Source organism: Panthera tigris, chromosome C2 (assembly GCF_018350195.1).
Source record: "Panthera tigris isolate Pti1 chromosome C2, P.tigris_Pti1_mat1.1, whole genome shotgun sequence".
Classification (NCBI taxonomy): Eukaryota; Metazoa; Chordata; class Mammalia; order Carnivora; family Felidae; genus Panthera; species Panthera tigris.
In genome coordinates this window covers 132,540,083-132,552,599 of record NC_056668.1, presented here as the reverse complement: position 1 = coordinate 132,552,599, position 12,517 = coordinate 132,540,083, and the positions used below count along the sequence as shown (strand labels likewise).

Sequence of the window (12,517 nt, the reverse complement as noted above, 5' to 3'; positions counted from 1 at the left end):
AGAGAATTAGTGGGGAAAGCCCTCATATTTGGGGGCTCATGTCTGGCTCTGCTGTGGAGTTGGCCTGCAGTGTGCTCTTCTGTCTCATGAGCACGTGAATACCCGCCCCTCAGGGCAACTGTGTAGACTGGAAGAGGGAAGATGCGAGAAGCTCTTAGCACAATTCTCAGCACCTAGTAGGGCAGCTGGTGTTGCCTCCACCTCTGTTCCTGCTGAGACCACCTCTGCACCGAGGCTCCCGCTGCTTCTTGAGCCCCGAGAGAGATGGGCAGCTGGGCCTCTCTGCAGGGACGTTCTGTGGGTCCCTTAGGTCCCCCAAACTGAACCCAGCATCTTCCTCATCAGATTGGCTTCCTGCTGGTGCCCTTGATGAATAATGTCACCACCATCCTCTTAAACAGTCATATTTGACACCTTAGGCATCTGTGACCATACTTTCTCCTTGCCCACCATTTCCATTGCATCACCCAAGCCTATTAAAGCTATTTCTGAAAATGCTTGTAATATAGCTAATTTAACACGAGCAAATCTGAACACAAAAGTGTTTGGAGTATTTGGTCATCTATTATTTGTTCAGTGAATATTTGAGCGCCTACAATGGTTTAGGCATTGTCGAACGATTAAGGAGAAAACCAAAGCATGTATAGGACAAGAGATTGCAAGGAAATACACCAACATGTTAAAAATTGTTAGGAAGCTGAGAATATGGGGTAATTCTTTTTCTCTTTTATAGACATATATATATATATATATATACACACGTATATACACGTGTATACACGTATACATATATATACATACACGTATACATATATATATATACACACACGTATATACACGTGTATACACGTATACATATATATATATATACACGTGTATACACGTATACATATATATATATATACACGTATATATACGTATACATATATATATATATATATACACGTATATATATATATTTTGCATCATGGTTGTATTTCTTTTATTATTAAGAAGAGTAATTTTTGCTCACAGAAACTTCCACAGACATGTGCCCTCCTCTGTGTACCTACTGCTCCATGACTTATCATCTAAGTTATCCCCCTAACCTCCTGATTAGTTTCTCTGCTACCTTGTACTCTGCTCAGAGCACCCACACTGCTTGCTTCATTGTGCTTTCTTTGACTGAATGACCTTTCGTTTTGTGATTATGAAATGAACATAACTCCATTATTAAAAAGTTACGAAAACACTGGACAAGTCCCAACTGATCTCCCTACGTCCACCCATGTCCCCTGCAGATCATGCCACTCTTCTGCTCAAAGCCCTGCCATGGCTCCCCCTCACCCTGAGTGGTACCATCTACTTTCCACCCTCATTCTCCAGATGTTTGTCCTGCATGTTATGCCATTTTGGTCTTGCTCTTTCTTGAACTCTCCAGGACTCTTTAGGGCCTTTGCACTACCTGTTTCCTCTGCCTGGAAATCCTCCCAGATATACCCTTGGCACAAACCCTTAACCTCCTTCTCTGTAAAACCTTCCCTGACCACCTATATAATATTTCTACCTAATCCCCGACTCCCCATCCCTTTGCCCTCTTGATTTTCTCCATAACACTTCTTACCATCTAAAGTGCTACATATTGGGGCGCCTGGGTGGCTCAGCCGGTTAAGTGTCTGATTTCGGCTCAGGTCATGATCTCACAGTTCGTGAGTTCAAGCCCCGTGTCGGGCTCTGTGCTGACAGCCTGGAGCCTGCTTTAGATCCTCTGTCTTTCTCTCTCTCTGCCCCTCCCCTACTCATGCTTTGTCTCTCTCTCTCTTTCAAAAATAAATAAACATTAAAAAAATTTTTAATTGCTATGTATTTTGTTTATTGTTATTTGTTTCCTTGTGGTCTGCCTTCTTTCGTTAGAAGATAGAATTCCTCTAATGAGTTCAGGATTGTGTCTGTTTTAGCCTCTGTGGTACCCTCAATACTTAGAGAACAGTGCCTGGCACATAGTAGATAATCAATAAATATTTGTTGAATGAATACTTAATGTATATTTTTGTGTCCTGCTTTTTTTTCAGCTTAACAGTGGATAGTGAGGCAGTGCCCTGTCATTCCATATGTTCTCAGAATATGATTTAAAGGCTATATATGATTTAATCACTCAGCATACCATAATTTATTTAACAGTCTTCTTTTATTGGACATTTAAGTTATTTCGGGCTTTGGGCTATTATAAATAATGCTGGCATAAGCAGTGCTATACATAAATCTTTGTGTGCATTTTTGATTATTTCCTCAGGAATTACTGAGTTGAAAGATATGAATGTCAGGACTCTTGATAAATTGCCAGATTGCCCTCTAGATAGGACCTATTTGTGTAAAACACAAATCTGATTATGCTGAGCCCTTTGGCGGGTTCCCTTGGAAAAATGCAGCGGAGATTCCGCCCGGCGCCCAGGACCTTCCTCAGCTCATCCTTGCCCTTTGTGGACCCTCCCCTACTTGGTGGACACCGGGCCTGGCCCCGCCCCCTCCCACCCCAGCTTCCGCTCCTCCAGCCTCACAGAGCCTGCCCCGCCCCTCAGCCCTTGCCAAAGTCCCACCCACCTGAAACTGTTCCTCCCGACATGCGTCCATCACAATTACTCCTCTCTGCACGCCTGCCGTTCGTCAGTAGCATCCTTATGACACTTTTATTACATCATATATTAAACGTATTTGTGTTTCCTTGAGGGCAGAGATCAAGCCTTGCTTATCTTTCTCTTCGTCTTTCTTGTTCACACTTTTTAGCTGAGAATAGCGTGTCCTACATAACTGGGTTCTAGTAAACCAGAGTACATGTTACGTATGCTGACTCGTTTCCCTGGCAGCCCCTCAAGTTCTTTTCCAGAAGTTCTAATGGGATCCTTTGTTACTGCTCCAGAATGGAGCCAGCATTTGCTGAGAGCCTACTATGTGCCAAGTCCTGTGATGGGACATCTTCCCAACTTTTTCAGCTTTATTGAAATGTAATTTAAGCACGTCACACTGCATGTATTTAAAGTGTTCAGACCCATGAAACCATTACCTCTTCAAGAGGCAAGACATTTCCATCTCCCACAAGGTTTCTTCCTGCTCCTTTGTAACCCCTCGTTTTTTCCAGCCCTCTGTCCCCAGACGACCAACGGTATGCTTTCTGTCACTGATTTTATTTTCTACTAATGGAGCCATGTGGTATGTACCCTTTTTGGTCTGGCCTTTTCCACTCAGCTTGCTTATTTTGAGAGTCATTTATGTTGTTTTACGTGTAGTAGTTCATTCTTAGTTTATGGCTGAGTAGTATTCTATCATCTGGGTGTGTCTCAGTTTGTTTTTCCATCATGTGTTGATGGACCTTTGGGTCGCTTCTGGTTTGGGCTGTTACCATTTGGGCTATTACCAATTAGCATTCATCTTTGCGTGGCATCTTATGTCATTTTATTCTCCCAGAAACACAGCGAGGTGTATGGGTACACACATCCCTTTTCTGCAGATGGGTAACCAACACTCAAGAGGTTAAGTAACTTTTCTAAAGATACAGTGCTAGGGGCGCCTGGGTGGCTCAGTCAGTTAAGCGTCCGACTTTGGCCCAGGTCATGATCTCATGTCCGTGAGTTCAAGCCCCGCGCCGGGCTCTGCGCTGACAGTGCAGAGCCTGGAGCCTGTTTCAGATTCTGTGTCTCCCTCTCTCTCTCTGACCCTCCCACATTCATGCTCTGTCTCTCTCTGTCTCAAAAATAAATAAACGTTAGAAAAAATTTAAAGAAAAAAAAGATGCAGTGCTAGGAAGTGATTGGGGTGCAATTTGAACTCAGATCTCTTGGGCCTCAGAGCTCTTATGCCTCGAATACTGCAAGGTGCTAGACAAGTAGGCATTAACACCAAATAGAACATTCTTGTTAGAAAACTGGTGTTATCGGGAAGGAGGGTGTAAGGCTATTCCTCTCCCATATTGTTTTGGCCATCGAAGATTTTTAAGTAGCGCTTGATAGGCTTATTTATCATTGAGAAGATGCTCATCTGACTCTAACAAATTGCAGGTTGGAGGGAGGGTGTGGGCCCACTTCCACCTGGTGGCTTAAGCAGGAAGGAGTCGTGCACTTTTACGAAAGTCAGAATCAGAGTGAACGCTGTTTTGTTTGTCCCCTGCTCAGAGCTCAGTGCTACTGTAGATGATATTGGAACATGAAACCCCACTTGTTGGGCTGACAGAGGTGAAAAGCAGCAGGATCCTCAAAGCGAAGCACATAAGCTGCCAAAAATCTCAATTCTGAGTGACTTGATTGGGTCTTAAATTTTCAATTAACTCTGGTCACCAAGGGATGAACCTGCCCTTTGGAGAGTTTCATCACAGATAGAGGCCCATAAAGTGCCACAATTTCTGCAAAATGGTGCCTCATTATCCCTTTTGTACATATGTTTTGCTAGCTTCTCTGTGCCAGGCCACTCTAATACCACTTGAAAGCTACCTATGTCAGCTCCATGAGAATCAGTTGTGTTTTCTACATGTTCGGTGCCAGGGAGGTTGGCACCTGCCTAATGAGGCTAGTGTCCAGGGCTTTATTCTTGCTTCAACCATCTTGTACAGGAGCCACCAGCCAGGTGGCTATTTAAATGTAGTAATTAAAATTAAGTAAAATTAAAACTTCTACTCCTCTGTCACACTAGCCACAATTTCAAGTGCTCACCAGTCACATGTGGACAGTAAAGGTACAAAACACATCCATCATCATGGTGAGTTCTGTGGGGGCCATGCTGCTCTAGTCTGTTTTCAAGGGAGGATAACTTGGTTCCACGTCTGAATCTGTATCTCTAATTCAAACTAATGTGCCATTTTCATTATGAAAGTTTGCCCGTGGGTCTGCTAGGGACCATAAGATGATAATTCATTGATTCCATAGATACTTACTGAATGTTGACCTGGGGCCAGATTTGCGTCCTGAGGACATATGGGTGAACCAGACAGGAGGTTTTCCGAGTTGGTTAGTTAGCTCAGCTGCCGTAACAAAATACTCCAGACCGGGCAACTTAAACCACAGACATTTATTTTCTCACAGTTATGGAGACTGAAAGTCTGAGATCAGAGGGCTGGCATGGTTGGGTCCCGGTAAGAGCCTTCTTCCTGGCTTGCAGAGGACTGCTTTCTTGCTGTGTCCTCACGTGACTGAGAGAGGGACAGTGAGTAAGCTCTGTTATGTCTCTTTTTATAAGGACATTAATCCTATCGGATTAGATCCCCACTCTTATGACCTCATTTAACCTTAATTCCTTACTCCAAATAGTCACACTGGTTGACACACACAGAATGTTGACTGAAAAGTCAACATCTGACTTTTGAAGGGGGACACATTCAGTCCATAGCATCAGTCTAGTCCGCTAGTCTAGATCGGTTCAAAATCTCTTACAGACGAAGAGCCAGGCAATTGTAGGACTTGATGCTAGCATGATGATGATAGAGGGGACATGGTAGCCCCTAGTCATGTTGAAAGGGTGTGTGTGTTGAGGAAGACTTGAGATCCACAGGTAGATTTAGAGTTATCCAGACAGAAGATTGAGGGTGGAAGGAGATGATCTTTTCAGACAAAGGGGACAACCTATGGGAGGGTCAGAACCTGACGACAACATTGCATAAATGGTAAGCTGTAGGCAGTTCCATTTGGTTGGAGTGTGACCTTTGGGAAAAGTAAGTAGAAGCCAAATGAGTAAAGATCTTGGGTCTTGGACTGAGGAGTCTAAGGTTTCTCAAGAGTGCTGAAAGGTTTTTAAGGTGGGAAAAGGGTGGGTGACATGTCAAATTCACATTCTGGAAAGCCTGGTCTGGGTTTACAATGAAGGAGAATGGAAGGAGTAAAACTGGGGAAGGAGAAACCATTTGGAAGCCATTGCAGTCATCAGGCAAGGGGCGAAAGTGGCCTCTGTTGAGGGAGTGGCAGTGGGGACAAGAGGAGTGGGTGGGGTCGAGAGAGATTAGGAGGTGGTCCCAGGGACTGAATGGCAGGTGAGGAGGAGTGAGGGACTGGCAGAGTGGATGGCATGCTGGGTGCGTGCCCAGCTGGATACTCAGATTCTGCTTTAAAGTATTTTCAAATAACACATTCACTCTATCATCCAAGTAGCCCTGGGAATCTAGGTTTTCTCTCTCTCTCTCCCTCTCTTTTTTCAGTTGAGGAAATGGTCTTGACAGGTAGTAAGTAGTAAGTGGGACCAGAACCCAGTGTTTTAACTCTCTTCACATAGGATTTTTCAACTGCACATGAAAGAGTTCAGCGCCAACCTGTCTGGCCTGCTGAATGGTGTCTGTGTATTTGTTTAAATAGCTCTATTAAAGGTATAACTTATGAGCAATGAAATACACCCATATTAAGCGTGTGGTTTGATGAGTTTTGATAAATGTAAGCACCCATGGAACTGCCACCACACTCAAAATACAGAATTTTCCCATCACCCCAGAAAATCCTCTCATGCCCCGCCCCCCCAAGCCCGTGCTCCAGATTACCGATGATCTGCATTCTGTCACCATTAGTTTTGCTTCTTATAGAATAATGTAGGGGTGGGATCGTCTTTTGTGTCTGACTTCTTTAACTCAGCGTGCTGCTTTTGTGATTCATCGGTGCCGTTGTATGTATCAAGAGCTCATTCCCTTTTGTTTGTGAATGATACTCCATTGTCTGGTTGTGCCACAATTGGTTTCATCATTCTTCTGTTGAACATTAGGGCTGTTTCCAATTTGGAGCCGTTATCAAAAAAGCTGCTATGAACATTTGTGAACAAGTCTTGTGTGGACATACGTTTTCATCTCAGCTGGGTAAATAAGGAGGAGTGGAATTGCTGGATTATTTGGTAAATGTATGTTTACCTTTATATGGAACTGCCAACTGTTTTCCAAAATAGTTGCACCATTCAACATTTCCAACAACAATGCATGGGAGGTAAGAGTTAGTAGCTTCATTTTTTATATGTGATAATGGGAGCCACTACGTATTCGGTATCTCATGTCGTCTTAGTCCATTTTAAAAGCTAACAACAATCTCAGGAGGTAGGTGGTTAACTTTGTGGTATAGAGGAGTAAATTGAGATCTTGAGTTTCAAGGGGTTGTAAAAGCTACTTGCTCTAGGCCAGCAAGGTGTTGGGTGTTTGTAGCATATCCCGCCATCTTACGGCACAGCGGAGCCATCACTTTGGGCTCTCTTAGTTCCTGAATCTCCTGCACACTGGCTGGGTTAAAGCGAAATTGAAGTGCTTCAACCTGAAAAAGTTGAAAAATATCTCCTGCTCCATTGCATATCTTCTTCAATTCATCTTATTTCTCCTCTTAAATTCTTGCTAATAAAGCATGTCCCATGACATGCATTACAATTTCTAAGATTAGTTCACATTGCCACATTTAAAAAATTCCCATCTTTGTGGTTTTCCTGTCTGACAGGTCTTTAAGAACTGACCTTTGGGATTTTTCTTTGACGTTGTGCTGACTAGGATTTTGGCTGCCAGCATTTTAGCCTTAAGCTCTGTATCTAAATTTTGGGTGGTCATGATAATAACACAGGATGACATTCATTATTCAAAACATGCAGATTGTGCATTGAATCATTTCAGGGTCCAGTTTTTATTTAACTTCCGGTCTGGGTCACCTTAGCCCTCACTGCAACTGCAGAAGCAGCTGATAATCATTGTCTATTTAAGTTGTCCTTTTAATCTGTCTCTACAACCAAGAAAAAAAGCTAATCTAAAAAAAGATGGATTATAATTTATATTGAGGCCTAAAAATTACAGATCAAAGTGTTTGGGGGCTATTGGGTGCCTAATAGCTGGTTATATGTCCCAGCACTGTTAGCCTGTCCGATTTCATGGATCATGAAGGGAGGTGATAAGCAGGGTCTAAGATATCAATCAAAATAATGTTAACCTCCAGAGAAAGCTTTTAGAACGTATCCTTTTCTTAAAATAGTAGTTCTCCAACTTGAGGGTGAATCAGAATCACCAGGAGGGCTCCTTAGAAGAAGCCCAGGCCCCGGCCCCAGAGTTTCTGATTCTTTAGGTCTGGGGCAAGGCTGGAGAACCTGCATTTGTAACAAGTTTCCAGCTGATTGTCTTTTATCTGAGTGGAGATGGCAGAAAGAAAAAGGTATTTTTTTTAGAGCAGAAAATAAAGTCAATAAATCCTTACATACCTAACTATCTATTGTCACTTACTCATAATTTATTTCCAAGTAGCTTGTAATATATTTGGAAGGAGAGGCCGTACTCCTAAAACAAAAATTAGTACCAGTGGATACATTGCTTCTCAAACTTTGCTTAAAAAATTCCCATGCCCACCCTACACCCCAGACCACTTCAGTCAGTCTTGGGGAAGGGACCCAGACGTCAGTATGTTTTGCAACTACAGGTGAGGCCAGTATGCAGCTATGGCTGAGAATGAGTGAGCGGGTATAAAGTGCTAGATCGTTGGTGTAAGTGTGGGTACTCCCACTGGTTACCCTCAGGTGGGTCACGTGTGCTGAGATTTTGTTTCCCTTCAGCCTTTGGACTGATGGATTCTTCTGCAGGTTGCCTCCAGTTCCCTGATGACTGGTTTCTTTCCCCAGAGTGCTGAGCGATTGTGTGACATGGTGTAGACTGGGAGGCCCTGGAATAAACAGTTGTCCTCAAACTTTAGCAACGCGAGAATCACAGGATGTAGATTGCTGCACCCCTACCCCTGGAATTTGTCATTCTGAAGTTCTGGGGTGGGGCCCAAGATTTTGCATTTCTAGCAAGTTCCCAGGCGATGCTTCTTCTTGGGTGTTGCTGCTACAGGGACCACATTGAAAACCACTGGGTTAGGCCATGGGCAGTGAATCCCACCCCCCCAGCAGCCAGAAACATCCGTCTTACCTGAGTTCTCCACGTTTCAATTGTAACTGAAAACTAGCTGTCCCCAGTGGACACCCCACCTCCCCAGGGCACCCTAAAACCTTAAATGGTTATCCATCAGAAAAGCCAACGCTTCTCAGACTGGCTTCCTTTTATCTTACCTTCATCTCCTGACAGTCGTTCCATGAACCTACTCGGTGTTCCTGAGATGGAACCACACATTCCTGCCCCTCTGCCCCTGCATGTACCGTTGGCCATGTGGAGCGCTGCTGGCTCTCCACCATACTCCAAGGCTGGGTCCTCTCTCCTGCAAGGTCCAGAGAAAGCTTCCCCTCCTCCAGGCTCTTTTCCCTGAAAGCCCAGCCCTTGGGGTTGACCAACCACTGTGGAGGGGTACAGAGGAGGACACAGGAGGGAAGGATGGATTTGAGGATGGGAAGCTGCATTGATGGGTTATGAGGGTTTACAAGGCAGTTGCTGGGTGCAGGTGAAAGGAAGAGAAGTGAGAGATGGGTTTAGGGGCCAGTTTCTTGCTGCCTAGTGGGTTTGTAGCCAGTGGCCTGGGGTCTGCAGACAGCCCCTCCTTGGCTCAGAGGCCTTGGCCCACTCTTTGAGGGCAGGAGATCATAGCCAGGCTCTCGGGACAGTCAGAACTGTGGCTCTGGCCACAGGTGTAATGCTCTGGCCAGGTGTATTGGGGGCCCAGTTACAACCCCAACATCTCGATTGACCTTTATTTTCAGTTGCATGGCTCATCACATTTAGCTCTAACTATGCCACCTTAGAAGATCTGTAGGCTGTGGTTGTGCCCCACCAGTCATGTGTCCCAGCCTCTTCCTTGGCTCTTTTCTGGAAGCCTTTGCCTTAATTAAGTCTCCACCACCTCTGTTCCCTGCGCCCCTTTTCTGTTCCTTTGCTTTGCCCTTCCCAGCCTGACCAGGCCCCATACAAATGAGCTCAAGTTGAAAACCTAGAACAAGTGTGAATGGATGAGCTTGAGTCTGTGATAGATCAGGGAGTTGGCCAGGCGTGACACTTGGCTGCAGGGGCCTACAGGTGTGGGTCCCCCTTTACAGGGAAGCCCAACATGATAAAGTATGGAAAGTAAGGAAAAGAACTGGGGGATGGGGTGGTTATTTGCATTACAGGAGGATTCTTGGTTTAAAGTGAGTTTCATCATGGGGTTCCTTTAGATGGAGCCTCAAGTGCTCTGAAGTGTTTGTTTTTCCATCCTTAATGAGGTATTTATTACCTCTCTCTAAATATGATACCTGCAGCTTTAGAACATAACAGATTCATCTATAATATTTGCAGCTCTTCAGCTGAATTGAACATAAAGTCACTGATGTCAGGTTTTTTGGTTTTTTGTTTTTGTTTTTTTCTGGGTAAAACAAATAGACCAACCAACCTTGAAGCAAAATGTCAGAAGCCATGAAGGAGGCGGGGGGTGGGGATAGGAGGCAGGCCCAAAGCAGCCCTTGATGTTACAGCATAAGGCAGGAAGTCCCCTGGTCTGAGTTGGGGGTAATGGCTTTTTGCATTCCCTAAACCTTACGCTCATCCCTGAGGGAGGGTCCTCCTGCTGCAGCCCTTAATCTTAATATCAGAAAGACTGTTCTACTCCTGTGCCATCTCTTGACTCTCTGAGGATCCCTGCAGATGATGAGATTGTGACAGGAGCAATGGACCTGACTGATGATGTTACCATTATTGTAACAATAACAACAGTACTAATAGGTAATCAGCCATGTACCATGCTCAGTGCAAATTAATCCTCACAGGATCTTGATTTTGCAGACGAGTAAACAGAGCTCAGAGAGGTTTCCCAAGATGCCTGTGGTCACGCAGCAAATATGTGATAAGGCTAGAATCAGAACTCAGGCTTGCCTTCTTCAAATCCTTTGCTCATAAGTAGCGTTGGCTGTACCATAGGTTTCTCTGGTACAGTTTGAGGCTTGGTAGACTGTGGCCTGTCATTGAAAGACCCCATTGTGACAGCCCTCCCTTCAATTGAGCCCTGTTCTAGGAAGAACTGAATGTTTTGGTGAATGATGTAGTGGGGATGAAAATGGCAACTGATTGTTATGCTGTGTGGGGTAACGTGCAGGTTCATATGCTTGAACTCAAGTAATCCTTACAACTCTATAGGTGATTTTTCAGTCTTGTGGTATATATAGATGTAGAGGCTCATTCACAGGGTTGTTGTGCAGGGGACAGCTTGAACTTCAGTCTTCTGACTCCATGTGACCTGTGATCTTGCTGCTTTCCAGGACTTTCAAAGTCTGGGGCTTGGAAGCCGTGTGAAGATCACACTGTCCATCGCCTATTGAGAACCACTTTCTTCTTTGTCAAAATCACGAATGTGGTTAATAACCCACTAGAGTATAGTGTTGGCTTCCTTTCGCTGCTGGTTTTAAAATAGGGCTGTTTGACCTCTAGCTCAGATTTGGAAGGCCAAGTCTGAACTCGGGTACGTGTGGATGGCTGCCACTTAGTCCCAGTTTTGTCACTATGCCAAGCTCAGAGGTTATCCTGTGCTGAATATAGACTCCTCCTTTGCTGAAAATAGTATGTGCAATAGGGTAGGGAAACATTTTTCTTTCCTAGAAAATCGCTCCTTGCTGCTCTAGGTAGCATCGACTTCTGTGAAACCATCTGTTCCTTCCAGTATAATTTCCAGACTATTAGATTAAACAGTTTCTCCTGACCCACTTTCGGCTTCTGTTTCCTTTCACTGTTCATTAATAAATTGTGTAGCAGAGTGTTCGTGGAGAGCGTGTGTGTATATTTATTTAATTTCAGTTTGGGCAACAGCAATTGTTGGGTGCTGTGAATTTATTTAATTTCCTACCTGTGTTTCATTTTTGTTTCAGTTTCTGTAATTGCTCTGAGTCGGTTGCTTTTTTTTTGTTTTGTTTTTAAGACTCATGAAAGGAAGTCAGCAGCATGAGTTATGAGTTGAGGTTCTGGTTGGGAGGTGTGCTAAAAACAGACCCTGTTTTTATACTGAAGACGCAGAGTGGTAAGGAAATCGGTTCCCATAAAACATGTCTTACTGCAGATAAATATGCTTTTACAGAGTTTGTGGGGATTTTTAAAGATAAATGAGATAATATGCATGACATGGCTTTAAGCTTTTCTGAGCAAAGCTACCATGTGCGTCTTCTGTATTATTGCTGCTTTTGATAATGCAAGCAAGTCTATTAGTATTAATGTTATTGTTAAATATTCACTAATGGAGGTAATAAGATTAGATTTAAGAGGAAGGAAGGCATTCTTTGCATTCCTTTCTTAATGTAAAAGTCCTTCCTGCTCTTTTCCCAGCTAGTCTGAAGCCAGACCAAGAAACAACACTCAGTGTTGTGTGAGGAAAAGCTCAGGTTTGTATGTGTGTGTCTGCATGCAAGCAGTAAATTTCAGCGACTTAAGTCTGCCTTCAGTGAAATGAAATTTCTTGGTGATGACTGTTATCTGTCAGAGCAAAACCAAATTATTTTTCTGCAGAATTCATAAAAGCAGCACTGTAGTAGTGGGAATAATTTTTATCAAATTTGGTTAAAATGAAACAGAAAACAAGTTAATGTTCTATGTGTTCTACTAATGTTACTAGCAATATTGCTTCAAAGGCTTTTTATAAAGAAGCTTTCTCCAGCACTTTGACCAGACTTCACTGAT

General features: G+C 43.7%; 1 protein-coding gene across 3 annotated transcripts in view; it reads left to right on the top strand.

Annotated features, from left to right (window-relative positions):
- The window catches only part of RFTN1 (raftlin, lipid raft linker 1), a 208,212-nt gene that overhangs the window by 20,772 nt on the left and 174,923 nt on the right, over positions 1 to 12,517 (top strand). Inside the window, exon 1 of one of the 3 annotated variants that reach the window (XM_042956970.1) lies at positions 11,406 to 11,864. The exons of the other annotated variants lie outside the window; for them this stretch is intronic. Coding sequence (XP_042812904.1) covers positions 11,789 to 11,864 — 76 coding nt within the window. The 5' untranslated portion in view covers positions 11,406 to 11,788. Of the gene's footprint in view, positions 1 to 11,405; positions 11,865 to 12,517 lie in introns of those variants that run through there. 3 annotated transcript variants of the gene reach the window in all.